This window comes from Aphelocoma coerulescens, chromosome 3 (genome assembly GCF_041296385.1).
Source record: "Aphelocoma coerulescens isolate FSJ_1873_10779 chromosome 3, UR_Acoe_1.0, whole genome shotgun sequence".
Classification (NCBI taxonomy): Eukaryota; Metazoa; Chordata; class Aves; order Passeriformes; family Corvidae; genus Aphelocoma; species Aphelocoma coerulescens.
This window is the reverse complement of record NC_091016.1, coordinates 104,289,878-104,306,836: the sequence shown is the minus strand read 5'-3', so window position 1 is coordinate 104,306,836 and position 16,959 is coordinate 104,289,878. Positions and strand designations below refer to the sequence as shown.

The 16,959-nt window shown below is 39.0% G+C and overlaps 1 protein-coding gene across 5 annotated transcripts in view; it reads left to right on the top strand.

The window, feature by feature from the left end:
• The window catches only part of ARHGEF10 (Rho guanine nucleotide exchange factor 10), a 111,081-nt gene that overhangs the window by 56,766 nt on the left and 37,356 nt on the right, over positions 1–16,959 (top strand). For all 5 annotated transcript variants that reach the window (XM_069011483.1, XM_069011487.1, XM_069011485.1 and 2 more), the window contains one exon: positions 1,270–1,445. In XM_069011483.1, the coding sequence (XP_068867584.1) occupies positions 1,270–1,445 (176 nt within the window). The remainder of the gene's footprint in view (positions 1–1,269; positions 1,446–16,959) is intronic.

Genomic DNA, 16,959 nt, shown 5'->3' with positions numbered 1-16,959 from the left:
TAGTCCTCTGAATTGCTGGCTGTTATTTGGAAGTTCTAGAGTAAATTTGTAAGAAAATTATAGCAGTTGGAGATTACAGATAGAAATGCTCTGTAGTGTCTAGTTATTGCTGTGTATTAGTGCTTAGTGGAATACAGGCACACCAGGGTAAGACTTTTTTCTCTTCCTTAAATTCAGACTGTAACACACAGAGATTTGTAACTTGACACAATTTGTAAATTAAATCCCACCCTTTGCAAAACAAACAACCCTCAACAAATATACAAAACAAAACCCATAAAGTTAATGCAGGTTGCCAGAACAAACCTGGAAGTGGCTAAAAAAGTTCCACATGGGGAAAGGTTGTTATCTCTGAGACGAAGCACTGAAGAATTAAAGGTGAATTGCTTTGAAAAAAGCATTTTTTCAAATTTCCTTCTGTGCTTTTGTTGGCTGTAATTATTAATGTTACTAAATGTCTGTGTACGCCAAGGTTGTATTCACATTCATATGTTGCTTGTGTCATAAATTGCTTTATGTGATGGTACATTCTGACAAAGAAAATGTGGATCATTAAAATCTTCCAAGAACAGCTTTTCTTAAGCATAATATGAGTTGATATCTTAATTCATTACTGAAGTATGAATCCTGTACATGTATTTCTAAGTGTGTGATTGTTTGGTCTCATGTTAGTGACTGAGAAGTACCATGTAATGTTCAGAAGATGAACAAGCTTATGTCAATTATCCTGTGATCTTTGCCTTTACAAATTCTTTAGTTTCTTAGTAACACTTGGATATTGTTTTTAACTATTCATATTTGATCTTCTTTCATACCAGTAAAGTCTTGGATTTTCTGTATTTGTACTTGAAGCAGCAAAGTGCAGTCTGCTTTTGTTTTCCATGTGGAGAGTTTATGATCATGCCAAGTGTCTGACCCTGTGAGGGTCATGTCCTCTATAAAAGGCTGTATCTTTTGCAAGCCATAGAAAATTCATCTGCAACTAGTGGTCCCTAGGCACCTGGGATGTTTGAGTGTTCCTGGTTTGCAAAAGATAGATATTTTTACAGGTGACATGACCCGCAGGTCTTTCTTCGCATACAGTCTAGATGACCAGCATGAGCTGGTGGCCTAACTCTGAAGTCACAAAAGTCAACCCGGTGCATGTATTTCTTTCAAGTTGTGCACCGTACTCAAGCTGATAAACAGCAGATTTTAGAAGCTAAAATAATAAACAGCATGCCATGAAACACAGTTGCTTGTTGCAATAATAATTTTTGCATCTTCCAGCTCTTCCTATGAAAGCAGTGGCACCATGACAACTGGCCAGAGGTATTTATTGAAGTGGAGTGTACCACTGGGACAAGTGGACGTCATAGAGTATGGCAGCAGTGAGGGCCAAGGAGAGAACTGCAGGTTCCCACCCCAGCACTCTGCTGAAAATGTTATCATTAACTCTAAGCCAAGTAAGTGACAGGAGTTGCTGACTTTTACAGACTACTTTGTTAAAATCCATGTTTGAAATTCAATGGGCTACTGAAAACAAAGGAAAGCATTTTGTGTATGAAGATTTCTGTAACATGAAGAGTAGTAGAGCCTCTTTCTTTGGAAACTGAGAATGCAAAAAGTGACAGCCAGGCTTCTGCCTTGTGACATGAATTACTTGTATTTGTCATAGTTTAGAATCTTATGCATGAATGAGTAGAGTTCTAAAGCATGAGAGGGTGCAGACGTGCAAAAAGGTGGGTTTGGTGTGGTGCGCCAGTGGTCCCATGGTAGCTGGTTCTGCCTATCTTCTTCATCCCATAGTTAATGCAAGGAAGTTTCTCTCAGCAAAGATGACCAAGCCACCCTGTTGCTGTGATTAAGACTCTGGACACAAGTGGTTATTGCAGGGTAGAATTTACTCACTTCTCTCAAGCCCATGGTATCTTGTCCTTCAAACTAGTGCTTCAGAAAAAAACCTTAATGAAAGTTTTCAAAACAGTATGTTAATAGGTAATTTCCTCCTAGCCTCTCTCCAAAAATGACCTCAAGATCTGAAGTTTGCAAATTCTTCCATGCTAGTTAATCCCCCCTACAAGTCTGCCAACTGCCCTCAAGAGATGTATGAAGTTTAAGACTTTACTTGTTAGCTAGACTTTCACATGTAAGGAGTTCTTTTTATATCCTGTTTTTTGCCTAAATATTGTAATATTAAATGCACTTAATATCTCTAGATTGTAATTTGATTCCTATTCATGGATTATAATTCACATGGATTTCAGTGCTAGCTCTAGGCATTATTTCACACTACATTTATTTAATAGTGCACCCTTGGCTTCATGAATTTTCCCACAGTTGTCCTGTAAGGAGGCATAAATGCTACACCATCAGAGTGCAGCATTTACTACCCCCCGTAGTCTCTAGGATGGTTCTTGTCAGGTCTTCTTACTCCTCCCTTTGTAAATAGCTACAGAAAATTTTATGGACAGTAACGTCTTTATTTCAAGGATGACTTAATTCTTGTAACTCCTTTTAAGCATTAATGGACTACTTAGAGAATGAGATTAAGGCCTTTTATTATAACATAACAGCTGCTGTATGCATAACCCTGAGAGGACTATATAAAGAAGTGTATTTCTTAGAATTGGGGGTCCTTTTTGTAGGTAAGTGTGGGAGGAACAGATTGTTGAATATTCCTATTATGATTTTGTGCAGCAGTTTCACAGCTGATAAGACCAAATCCTTGCATGTCAGCAAGGTCAGATGGGGAAGAAAAGCGTGAGGGGAGAAACAAAAACTCCTGACAAAACAGTCCTGTAGAACTTACTTGAACCTCCTGGCTTTTGAGGTTTTTCAGCTTCATCATGTTTGGTGACAATATCACACACAAAAAAAGAAATTACTTTGTACATAATTTGTAAATCAACCTTCAGGTTAAATGGTACTCAACAGGTAAAATGTGAGCTGAACTAATCTTTCTCTTGGTAAGGTCTGTTATATTAATTCAGTCTTTTAATAAAAAGGATCAAAAGATAAGAAATAAAAAGGATTTGAAGCATGTACTGAAAAAACCTCCCTCAGGTTTAATCAAACTTTTCTGCCAAATGATCCAACTAAATTAAATATAAACTATAATGAAAGAGGAACAGCATAGCCTTGGTTTTTGCATATACTACTGTGTTTGCTCTAGCTGTTACTCTGGATGTAGAATTGTTTGAACTGGCCCTTATGGACAAGTTTGAATACACACCTAATTGTGTTAGCTGTTCTGTAGAGTTGTCTCCTTAGTTTCAGTTTAAGTTGTCTGCTAAAAATTACAGAAGCTCAGAAAGTACAGCCTTCCTGCAGAAGGAAAGTCTGGTAAGACTGGGTAGTGGTTCAGTGCTGCTTTTTATTTGCACCCACCAAGTTGCTGCATTTTATAGTTGGTGACATGGTCTTTAATATGGTAGTATCACATCATTGGTGAAACTACTGGGTGTTTACTACAAGTTGCAAATTATTAACAGAGAAATACTGTCTACTCTGCTTGAAACTTTATATCTTTGTAGTCATCATAAAATTATGTCTCCCTCTGTTTTCAAAGTATACCATGAAATCCCAATGGCCTCATAGTATGTGGTATTAATAAAATCTTGTGGTCAAGAACAGTTTGGAATGCTGCAGGCAAAATCCTGAGACACAAAACCATTTCTCAGACCTGATTTTCAGCTTACACATCCAATTTGTGTGTACTGAAGATATACAGAATAATGGTGATTCTGTGTAAAATCATGAAGTAGTAGAGGGATTACCTCTTGCATTTCTGGAAGACTGAGGAAAGCTGGTTCGTATCTGCCACATGCCAGGTTGAATACGTGATTCCTCTAAGGTTGGTATTCTGACATTACTGCTGTGATTAGCAAGGATTCTTGATGGATTCAGGTTGTGTTCTTGTGAGGATTATGGGTTATTAGTTACATTTCCCTTATCATGGCACTTTTTTCTCTACCAAAACCTTTTCTGTGAGGAGGTAGCTGTCACAATTGTATCTTGCTGTTTATTATTGACTAAATGCAATTGGTGCTTCCAGTTTTCTGTGAAGTTGCAAGAAAAGGCAGTATAGTTTAAAGATGCAAACTTTACTTTGGGTGCTGTGCTGAATTAATAGCTGAATTTGAATTAACCTTGTACAGTCTGTAATAAGCAGCTGAAAGGTTGAAAGGTTTTATGATATGTATAAATCAAAAGCATGCTTTAGTACTGTTCTAAGATGAAAAGCAAGGGCTTTGTGAACTTGGTTTTCACTTGGCCAAATCATCAATGGGCAGTTTTCTACCCCATTGAGCTTTGTTATAGCAGTCTTTTGTCTCTGAATTCTGGAGAGCACATTTAGGGGCTATTAAGTTGGTGTCTTTTTTCTGTTTTAAGCCCTTTTTATTTTGATCGGAGAAACTGTGTGGCCTGAGGGTGTGTGGGGGAAAGCAGGAAAGTTTTCCTAGAGTGTATTCTGCTATACTGCCCCATCTTTGATGTGCTCTTCTCTTGTTCTGTTGTTGTCCCCTAGCACCAACAGTAGACTGAATTCTTTTAGTTATGAACATGAAGAAGGATTGAAGTCTCAGCTGTTTGGCAGAATCCTTTATTTCTATGATTCTAATATTGTTCCCTAGTGGAGTGCAATTACCACTTGTGTTTGCTTCCTGCAATAATAACCACTAAAAGTTTCACATTCTCAGTCTTCAGGAAAAAACAGCATGTTTGTCAGGTCACTTTTCTCTCAGCAAATTAGTCAAAGTCCTGTTTTATGTGTTAGAGTTGGTCTTGCTTGAAAGTGTGTATGACTCTCTGGCATCCCAAATGGACAGTTTTTGTGGAAGCAGTTAGTTATGTGTGCCAAAAGTGTGATGTGTTAATTTTCTTCTGTAGAACTGTTGGCAGAAAAATATGAGATAGAGTTTTTTCCCTAGTAAATCCATGTATTGTTTCTGGTAGGCTATTGCTGTTCTCTTCAGCCCAGTTAGTCCATGTGCAGAAGAAGCACAGATACATTCTGTGTAGTATAGAAAAGTTGAATTAATATAAGAACAGAGGAATATTTTCAGTGTGAACAGAAAGTTGTATATTCTTGGTTTTGATTTACTTGTGTAAGGAACCTGTGTACTTGTGTAAGAAATTCACCTCCCTCACCTGGCTGGTGATGCTGTGCCTGATGCCCCCCAGGACACAGTTGGCCCTCCTGGCTGCCAGGGTAGTGCTGACCTGTACTAAACTTGCCATTGACCAGGATCCCCAGATCTCTTTCTGTGTTGCTGCTCACCAGTGTCTCTGCTGAGTCTCTCTGTGCACACAGGGATGCCCTGTTCCAGGAGCAGAATCCAGCACTTGCCCTTGTTAAACTTCTTGTGGTTGGCGATTGCCCAGCCCTGTAATTTGTCAAGGTTTCTCTGCAGGGTCTCTCTGCCTTCAAGGGAGTTCACAGCTCATCCCAATTTAGTGTCATTGGCAAAGTTACTTAGTATTCCTTGAAGTCATTTATGAAGACACTGAGGAGAACTGAGCCTAAAATGGGCCCCCTGGAAACCCCACTAATGGCAAGTCAGCAGTCTGATGCCACCAACCTATTCACTATAAAGAATCCTTTGTGCCTGACCTGTGAGCCAGTTTACCTGTGTTTATCCAGCTGTGTGCTGGACATTTTGTCCAGAAGGATCCTGTGAGAGGCCTCAGATCAATAGCTTTCGTGAAATCCACATTTACATCAACTTCCCCTGATCAACTCCCTGGGTTACTTTGTTGTAAAAGGAAATTAAGTTTCTTAAACAGGACTTTAACTTCATGAATTTGTTCTGGCTGGGACCAATGACTGTGTTGTCTTTCAGGTCTTTTTCACTAGCTCCAGAATAACCCTTGTAACTTTACCAGACACTGAAGTGAGACTGACAGGCATGTAGCTACCACAGTCATCCTTCTTGCCTTGGGACAGTGGTTGCCACCTTCCAGTTGACTGGGACCTCTTCAGATTCCCAGTTGGATTGAATATGTGGAAAGAGGGCATCAAGAAAGTAAAATGTACTTTTACGATGAAAAAGACGATGGGTGAAAGCACAGTGAATACATCTTGCTTTTAATATGTCATATTGATGAAATATTATAAATATACTTTCCAAAAATATAAAAAGTATAGTCAAAGGCAAATTTGTAACTTCTTACCAAAAATGTTCAGTATTTCCCCTCCAGAAGAATCAGAAGTCAACCTTGCCTTGCAAGTCATCCATGCATAGATAAAATCAGTGTGAATATTTGTATTTCACTGCCTTTTAAATGGGACTATAGGAACAAAAGTCAAATATACTGGCCAGAGTTTCAGTTTCTCATACTTCTGGCGCATGTTATGAGTTTGCAGCACTTTATGCAAATTGTTGATGGGTTGTAAATTGTGGTTTGTGCTGAGGCAAATGCCAGTTTGGTGCCACAGCAACAGCAGCCACCCCCAGTTGCCTGTTCTTGGGTCCCCAAGAATGAAAAGGGTGAGTGAGAAGTTTTTCACAGCACTTTTGTTTAACAAGACCAGACTAGAGAGACTCTAGAACCAAAGGGAGAGGGCTAAGCATCCCGCCATGTTTGGGTGGGAAACCAGCACCTGTCAGCAGTGCTCTGCTCTGATCAGCTTGATTAGGAGACATAGATAGCATGGACAGTTACTTAAGCAAAGAAACATCATTTTGAGCCATATGTCTAAAGGCTAAAAGGGAAAATGAGCCAAACCCATCTGTACTGTATATCCATGCTGTGATGAGCATCAAAGAAAACAGTGAAGTCAAAAATCAGGCTAGTATTCTTATGGCTGTATTTTAATGTTCTTTCTTTCTTTCACAGGTTTACAGTTTGTAACTGAGAGCAAAGCTCAGCACTGCTAAGCCATGGCTGCTCCCCTTTCTCATTCAGACTTTCGGGGATACATTTGTACTGTTTCCACTTGTTCCAGCTGTGTTCTTGATCTCTGTGGGATTTGTTTACTGTCAAATATAGTAGTGACACGATGCTGAAGTGCAGAAATGATTCCTCTCTTCCAAGTTTTCTTCTGCTTGATGCAGTCACTTTGTGTAGGCCTCTGAGTGTTGCCAGGGAAACAGGGAGGGGTGTTTGATGGATTACAGTGCGTACTTGTTTCTGTCAACATCTTGCTCATTGAAACAGCAGCTCTTCTCAAAATCAGAGATAGTGCTCTGTGAGAGCCATTGCCATTAGAGCTGGTTTTTTTCCTGATTTGTCTAATGAGAAATACAGAATTGGGGAAGAAAAAGCCAGTCACATTTATGATCCCTCTAAGGCTCAGCAATTGTATAATACAATGTCCAGAGTAACCAAAAACTAATATTAAGTGGCATATCAACTCCAGCACTGGTGATAAGATTTTAGAAAGAATGATGTGGAATGACTTGCTAATTGAACTAGCTTTCATCTCTGTGGAATATATAAAGATTAATAATGTAAGTCTTTATTATAAAGTTATTGAAGACAATACTGTGCACTAAAGAAGATGCAATATGTTCATAAATGTAAACTGTCATTGATATATGTGAACAAAAGACCAAAGATTTTAAATAAATCTAATGCCAAAAAGCCTGTTCATCTGGGCAAATGGGGCGGCATTAAATAGTTCACTTTGTTAAGCGGATATAAGTTTCTATCTAGTGGATTAGGCAAGGATAAATTTAGGTGTTACATGTTTGTCTCACCCATGCAGGATGAGATTATTCTCTTTGCCATTTGTATTTTTATAGTGGTTATAGGATTTGTTATCCACTTCCTATAAACCTTCTTCTGTGTTGCCAGGGGTCTCATCCACGTCATGACGCAGAGTCATAAAATCAATAGAAACCAAGCTGGTGTGTATGAAAGAGGGAGGTGAGCTCCTCACAGTGCCATTTCCACATGAATTGTTATAGTCTGGTGGGAGCTCCAGTGTAAACCTTTGGCAGCTCGGCCAGTTTTCAACTGCTGGAGACCTATCTTGGAATCCCTGCAGTACTTTCATTGTTTAAATGCCTTCACACCTGTACTTTCATTGGCTGTTTGTATCAGTGTTTCTCTTTCTGCACCCAGTTCCTCTTTTGCCCTTTGTGCCTGTGCAGATACATCCCAGATGTCCTGTATGACCCCTCTCTTTCCTTAGGAGGGCAGGGGCTTCCAGGTCCATGCTGTCCTCAGGCTTTCCCTTTGGGCCTTGTGAGAGAAATGGCCATGGCACTTCTTTTCTTTGACTCTGAAGTCTTTGTTTACAGCATTTTTTCTTGCTCATGGGAACACAGGCAGGAACTGCAGTCAGTACATAGTCCAGGAAGACTCCTGACCATTGTCCCAGCTAGTGTGACACTGGGGAGCCAGGCTGTGGGGTCCACTCTGAGTGTATCAGGGCTCTGGTGTTTCTCCCTCATGTTCCCTACTGCTTTAATCTCTGACACAGTACAGCTGCTTCTGTCAGCGGGAAAAATATTTATGGCCTTTTATATCTGAAATGCCTGTGCAGTCAGGATTAGCTGAAGCTTAATATAATCTTGAAGCCATACTCTCAATGTATGAACTACTTCTCGCTGTCTCAGAGGCTTTACATTTCCTTGATGGTTTTGCATAATTTTGCATAATTTTATTCACAAATGGTATAGCACTATGAATTCAATACCTTACTCACTACTTGCAGATGCAAGCTGTTGATTTTATCTTCCTATTCCTCAAGATGTGTGAATAAGCAGTTTTGTGGTTAGATGGTAGTTTTCGTGCAACCTGATTCTTTGGTGTTCAGATCTGGTACAATGAGCAAGACAGGTCTCAGCATTCATGTAATTGCCAGTTGAGAGAAAGGTATTAGCAACTGGCAGGGAGGTAAAGCATGTTAAAAATACTTTGTTAGAGTTGAGACTTGTGAGGTTTGTTTTCCAGCTCTACTCTATGTACTGGGTGTCATGTGGTATTTGGTTCTTCTGTGATTAGGACCTGAAGAACTCCCCTGTCTTGCATGGCACTGAGAATAGTTAATTTATTACATTAGTTTCAGAGACTCAGATTATCAGCTTCAATAATTAAGAACATAAATTATGTTTAAGTGCTTACATGATTAAAGTATGATTAGACTGAACATTGTCATTTCATGTTTATGATAATGCTCTTCATGGTAATTGGTGATGGTGGGTCCTGACTGTATTGGTAATCAGCCTTGCTTAGGCCGTGTCTGAATTGAACAGTTTGCATTTTAGTAATCTCAAGGGGTTTATTGCTTATCACGTAATATGATGTGTGTGCTTGTGCTGCTTCTTTCTGTGCCAGGTTACTAAGCCTAAATTAGGGTTATACTGCAAAGACACGTGCGAGCAGCTGCTCAGCTTTTCATTGATGGCTGCCAACTAAACTCTTGTTCTCTGACATCATTCCTGACTTCCCATTTGCTTAAATTTCCAGACCTGGAGACTGATGCCACTCAAAAACTTGTGTAGTTTGGGCCTGAGAGTGTGGTGTAATCTCAGGAGATCTACAGTTGAGTTATGGTGGTGTTGCAGTGCAGATACTGTAACACGATGTATTAAACCAGGAGGCCCATAGAAAGAAATATATGTGGACAGATTCTTGATAGATGTTTCAGAGATGTTTATTTCTCCAGCCCCATGGTCGGGGCTCTGCCGAGGAACTCCCACAGTCTCGGGACCCGAGGGTCCCTGCCCACGCAGGGAACACAAACCAACCAATGGGGAATGAGGCTGACCAGGGGCAGGGAATCCCCATCTCTGTCCCCTCAGGGCCCCTCTCCCAGGGCTACATGGCAGGGGGAGGAGACCCTGACATGGTGGCTCAGATATTTTTGGTGCATGTAACTGTGGAGATCATGAGTTGGATTTAATGTGAAAGGGCAAACCGGGGGAGGGCAGAAAGTTTGCTTTTCTGTGAGGAACTTTAAATTGACCCGTGGACTTGATTAGGTCATAAGCTGGGATTTTGGATTCATAGGATGACTTTTTTTGTTTAACTATTTTAGTCAAATTCCAATTGGCTGTTCAAATGCTCTTGAAAAGGAGAAACAAGAAAACCAAATCTGCCCACATATTTCTCTGATGCGTCTATGGAAACAGGAGCAGCATGAGTGAGCACGTGAAAAGATACAAATATGAGGAGGGTGGTGCTGTGAGAGCTGTCAGGGACTTTGCTTACATAACACAATGTGCAGGAAGTTGGTAGTTCAGTGTCTAAAAACAAAACCTCATCTGCTTTGTTACTGGCTTAAATAATCATACAAAATTTCCAGGAAGGATGTATATCAGAGGTATGGATGTGCCTCTTGTGTATAACTGATGCTTGAATGTGTCAATTTCTGTGCAAGAAGAGGTTTTGGTACAGAAGGGGACCCTCATCACCAGCCTTCTAGCAAAAGCTAGGTGTTCTGGGACAAGGTAGTTTGCAAAAGGAAAGGAAATGGTACTTAAATACGTAACATCAGTATCAACTGCTAAATTAATTACAGCGTTTCTAGTATTTCCAGTATTCATAATCTTTTTGCCAACTCTTTTTATTAGTTGCTGAAATAGATAGCTTGAGTATAATAATGGCACTTAAAGATTTCTTTTTCTGTTTATACTGAGAAAAGTATTTCCACTAGACCTGTCAAAAGAGAATGTTTGTTCTCTATTTGATAAGTTCTTTTCCACCGAGCAGCTGTGAAGCATTGGTGTGTTTTGTGTACCAGTGTATCTATAGGAGCAGCATTCAGTATCAAGTACAGGGGGAGAATTCCTCAACTGCAGTAATTGAATCTTGGGCCTTGTAAATGGTTTCTGGTTTTCCTTCTTTATATTAATTATCAAGGTCTGCAGTGAACAGGAAACTATTTTACTTCAGGTACAGCATTGTCTCTCACAGTCTCCATTCTCGTCCTTTCTAAAGGTGGGCATTATAAATAAAGCACTGGGATGCTGTCTGCCTATTATTACTTGACAAAAGAAAATCACTGAAAATTTCTAGGACAATCTAAGCCAAATGTAAAGAATTGAACAGTTCTGTCTATACCTAAGTGGTTTTAAATATATTACTGCTGCATCATCATAGTTTAATGTAAATAGGTTAACAATCTCATGATATCTGTCCAGTATATTATGAACTGATCAAGAATTCATCTAGTATCATGATGCTTTGCTTTCCAGAACATTGTACAAGCTACTCAGGTTTAAATGTAGTTGAAATTTTGTGTAAGGGCCTAGATTTTTTTTTTTAATTTTTATTTGTTCCAAGTGTGTAATCCTATACAAGTACCAGTTTGTTATGCCTTCCTCAGACGCAGCAGCTTTTAAAGTTACCTCCCACATATGTAACTTCTTCCCCCATCCCAGGTGATCTTTATGCTCTAGATGAGGATTGAAACTTTTCCAAATCTCTTCCTTTCATAACACTTGACGTTTCAGTGTGCTGCCTGGATGCACACAGATGGCTCAGTGGGAGGAAGCAATACAAATGTACTCAGCCTCAAAGACCAGATTGCAAATGGCAAGTCAAATTTTGGGTATACCAACCTTTCAGAGTGGTCTTCAAATCTGGCATGTTCTTGGAGCATATCATTAATTTTGTGTTACCCCCCCCATAACACTGGAACTGTAGTCAGGAAAAGAGCCTTTCTCAGTTGTGGTTTTTGCATGTGAGCAGTCACGTTCTTCCATTTTGTGTAAACTAGTCTGACTTCAGGGCTCTGTGTCTCTCAGAAGCAAAGTAATCTTTATAAGGACCTTGAATTTTCATGATGCATCAGTTTTCACTTCATTTCAATATAGCTTTTCTGAAAGCAATTTATATTGATGTATTGTGGTTTTGAACTATGTGGAGAAAAGGTCATTTCTATGATTATACTCAAGGCAGACATTGTCAATATTAGTTACTTTGCAGTAAAAGAGACACCCAGCAATCTGTCTATTAGCAGTATTTCGTTTCAACATGATGGACAAAACAGAAATGTTTGCAAAAATAGTTGCAATGTTAAGAGTATATTAATTGAGGCTTTTATTTCATTTGTGTGACATTTGGATTTATATAGTATTACTTGAAGAAAATCCTTCTAATTGATAATAAACAGGAATTTAGTATGGGAAGGGACCAGCTGAGCCATTATGTTTGCTTGCCCAGCAATAGATTTTTAAATTAAGGGTGATTGCATCTACTCTGTCTTGTTTAGCATAAATCTGTGATAAAATAGTAATTCACAAATGGGAATCAGAACACACAGGAGGAGCTAGTAGAAAATGTCTACAGGTAACAAATCACCATGGAAAAGAAATGTGTCCCTTTGTAATTCATAGAAAGGAAGAACAGGGTGTGATCAGTTCAGGATTATAATAACCAATATGCTTGAAGTGCCCATGAAAATTGAAAATTTAGGGGACCCAGATGGACAGCAATCCCAAAGGTGCAGCTGCTGTGCCAGCATCTATTAAAGCAGTTGCTGCTGTGCAGGGAGAGAGCTGTGGCTACTGGCTGTGCTCCCCAGCAATTCAGCCTTCTGCCAGAGGTGGGAATCCTCCCCCTCTGGCAGAAGCACAGGCGCAAGCACACAGACACTTATCTTGTATGTGTATATTTATTCACAACCTTCCAAATTCTACTTTTGCCTGAACCAAGTTAAACTGACTTTAACCACACCCAGGGCGTTGCCTGCAGGCTTTGAAAATGCCTGGGTATAAATCAGCTAAAATTGCTTCTGTTTCAGTTATAAAAATTGCTTCAAACCAGGCAAAACTGATGAATTTGAAGCTGTGGTGCTGAGAGTAACACTGGGAAACAAGCAGGCAAAATTAATGTTTAGTATTATACTCAAATGTATCTTGGCCTAAGAAGAAATTGTTATAGAAAGCAGAATCTTGTCCACAATTTTACTTAGCAGCAAAATAAATTTAAACTTTAACCTCCTTTCTTCCCAAGTTGTGGTTTTGCTTTCTTTTTTAAGTGTATTTCATTTTAATGCTGAGCAAGGAATTGGGTATTTTGCATGAATTACTGGTTGTTGGCAGTAAACCTGCCTGTTGCAGGGAGGCATGAATTCCTCTGGTAAAATCTTAGCAACAAAGGAGTTGATGAAAAAAAATTTTTGCTAGCTTACATGTGGCCAAGATTTCACCCTTGATCTGTAGGTGGAATGCAAAAAAGTTACCTTTGAAGCCACATATGTGGTTATTGGTTACCGCATGCTGCCTTCTCTCCTGCCCAGGCACACTGTAGCACGTAGGATGTGTAGAGCTGGGGAGAGCCTTCTGTAAAACCATGAAGGTTTTTTTTCCCATAGGAAAAATAAGTTGGTTTAGAGCTTGATAATTAGCAAGAGTGGCTTAGAAATGAGAAGGGAATGGCTTTATCATTTGTGAAACATTTCACAGTACAAAAGAAGCCGACCGTGTATCTGCTTTGGAGCGAAGCCAAGAGTTTTTCAGTGCACTCTCTATGGATAAAAGAAAGAGTGAACACTCACCCCAAAACAGCCAGCAATTGAATGGTCAGGGAACATGTGTGGGCTGAAGCAGCCAGTCTGTGGCTGTGAGATGGGAAACATCTGATGAACGGAGTAGTGTTCTCCCCCACCTCCTCCACTCAAGAAAAACCTTCCATCAGATGATTCTCAGGATCAGCTGGTAGTCAATGTTTGGTTAACCACTGAGAAGCCAATTCTACTTTAAATGACATTGTGAGTAACCCTTACAGGACCCAATTCAGAGATGAAGTTGCTGTAACTTGTAATTCATTATCCAGACACAATCCAAGTGATCAGTTTTTGTAGAACTCACTCCTGATGAATCTACATCATTGTTGATCTCTGAAGCCTTATTTTTCTGTGTCAGTTTGTGCCCACTAAGGACCTCCATGAAAGACTGATATTAGTCATGCCTATTGATCTAGTCCTTGACTATTAAAATTTCTTCTTAAATTGGCCATTTCTCTTTTCTAGAACATCAGAGGATGGAAGCAGTCTCTCATTAATTATTTACTGTTTGGATTTTGTGCTTCCTTTCCTGTATGAAGAATGTGGTCTTTTAATGAATGAGCCTAAAATTACTTTTGTTTGGTTTTTTCTGTGTGACAGCCTTTCAGATGCCAGGTTAGTTTATTTGCTTGACGTTCATATTGCATCCTTTTTATCTTGACTTATTAATAGCTTATAAAATATGCATGATGCAGACAAAAGAGACTCAGGTGACAATTACAGAATGAAATTCAAGATTTATGCCTTATTACCAAGGCTGGAACAAAGATATTTGTAAGATTATTTGAAGCTTCAAGAAGAGGATTATCAGGCATGGTGGATATATATGTACTGCACAGGGCAAGTCCATCTGTGTAAGCAGTTAAAGCTAGCTTTATGGCCTCAGTTGAAGACTATGGCATAAAGTCCTGCAGCATCTAGGAGTTGCCTGGATGCTGATTGTTTTATGTTGCATTAATGTCTCTTCTTCAAACAATAATAAACAAAACGTCTGGTAACTGTCTTTATCAAGCTACAAAGAGTGACCCTGGCTTTTATAATTTAGAAATAATATAAACTGCTTGGGTGAAAATATCCATCCTGTACAAGGGAAGCCTCACAGACTTTCAGCTTTTCACAGCCTGATTGTCGTAAATTTTCTCTTGGTTCAAACCCACAAAAATATTTGTAGTAATTTTTTCAGGGCAGCTGTTTGTTTAGTAACGGAGTTTATAAATGACAGGTGACTGGACTTCTGCCAAAAACTCAACTAATCAAACAATTATTTCTGTTCAGTCTAAAATTTTTTTTTTTTGCAGAAGCTATCTTTTTGTTAGAGAAATTTGGAGCAAGAATGGTATCGTTTGTGTTCTTTACAGTGCCAGACACGTTATCATGACTTTTAGCTAGATTTCACCAGATTAATGTTAACACTGACCTACCTGCTCCTTTCTTTGCAAGTAGCCCCATCAAAATCAACCATTTGATGCATCTAGGAACTAGTGATTCAGGTACTTAAAAAATTACAATTATTGTGGATGTTAGCAAGACAAAAGGTGTAAGCTAGCAGAGGACAGATACAAGGAGTGAAGTGCTTACATCTTTTCAGATATAGATTTTTCAAGTATTTGGGTTGAAGAAAGTGAAAATACAGCTTAATGAAAGTATGGAGTCTGCAGTTCAAGAAAAGTGTTAATTTTTTTCTTTTTTTTTGAAATAAAACTGCAGACATGCTCAACTGACCATAATTACAAAATTCTTTCTCTTTGATCTACTTTGCAGTCATTTCTTTTCATGGTGTACAATAAATGTAATTATCTTTTCTAACTAAGTTGGTTTTAAGGGTAAAAGGCTAGATTGTTCTTCTAATTAACATTCAGAGCAGGCAAAGAAGAGGATGATAGTTGCATTTATTATCTGGATGGGTAAACAGTAGTAAAGTGCAGTCATTACCCTGTTTGGTGTTCAAGTGCAACACACAGAAATAATTTCATTGATCCAATACACCAGAAGATTTAAAGGCTAGATAATACTTTGAAACTTCATGGGAATGTGTAATATTTCAGGTTTATGTTGCATTTTCCTGCAGTGAAGTGGAGAATTCAGAAATAAAGTAGCCATTAATATTTTCTTTGAGCTTTGAAATTTTATAGTTTTCAGGGTTTAAGGCAGACTTCCAGCTTAATATAGTGAATTGCATTAAAGAAAAGCATTGGCCTCTATCTGTATGATGCCTCCAAAGAGGAAAATATCTTTAGAAAATAGTTATTTTGATACCTAACTGAAAATATACTAATGATTTAAGTAACATTGTTTCATATGAGTTTATTTTTCACTTTTATTCTGACTTAGGCTATTTGGACAGCTTTGTGTTTGGTTTGATGAGTTTTGTTTTATACCCGGGCCCTGCAGCAGACTGGAGGGACTGGGGGTGCCCGCAGTGTTTGTGGCAGCTGGGCTGTGCCCAGCACCCTCTGCCCTGCAGCCAGAGCAGGTGGCACAACTCATGTCTGTGCTCCTGATCTGTCTGCAGAGCCAGTAGCCAGCACTGTATTTAGATCTTGCTCTTGCCAACACACCATTGAAATTCTTCTGATCCAGGGGCATTTGCTGCCCACGGACTGGTTTCCAAAGCTTCCAAAGTGGTAAGGATGAAGGATCCATAGTTTAGATACTACACTGTATAAGCTGAAGAAATCTGCAGGAGTTTCCTGGAAAGATAATCCAGTTCTGTTCCTGTCATTCAGCCAAAAGAAAAACATGCTGACTCTGTATGAGTCAGGGTGGGTTTTTTATGGGAGAGTGAGTGTTGTTTCCAAAGGAATTGCATAGCCATTCCACTCCTAGCATCATGGTAGTCAGAGTATATTAGCAGGGGTTTGCAAGCTTTGTGCATTTAAATGGACACCTTATCCTAGTAATTAGTGTGTTTTTCTGAGTTACTGTTCCCTTATAAACCTTTGTACTTATTGATGATTAGCATAAAATATTTCTGCTGCTGTTCAGCTTTTCTGCTGATTTTAGAGCAGATCATTTTTTGATTTAAGCATAATTGCAGTAAAATTTCAAGTGGTTCAGTGAAATTGCAGGCTTGTGTTGTAATTAGGATATGGTTATATGATCCAGAACTGTCTCATGATCAATAAAGAAAATTTTGAATTTTAAACCATCATAGCAAAATCTAAAAATAAATTTTTTTGCTTGTCATGTAACCAAAAACAACCTCCAGGAAAGACGTTTAAATTAATGTGTTACAACAAGTCTGTGTTTGGTGGTAAACAAAACTTCCATGGCAGCAAGAGATTTTGGGGCCAGTGAAGCTTTGATATTTATTACAGTTCTAGTGTGGTTTATTAAAACTGCAGATAGTGTTCTCCATCATACAAGCTGAACAAGCTTGAATCTTTTTTGTAGCTAAAAAGGCAATGATAAGATGATCTAAAAGGAAATGCCAATGGTACTGCCTGTATGTGTGAAGGTTGTATGTGGTATATGCTACTGCTATTTCCTGGGGTACATGTCACAATTATCTG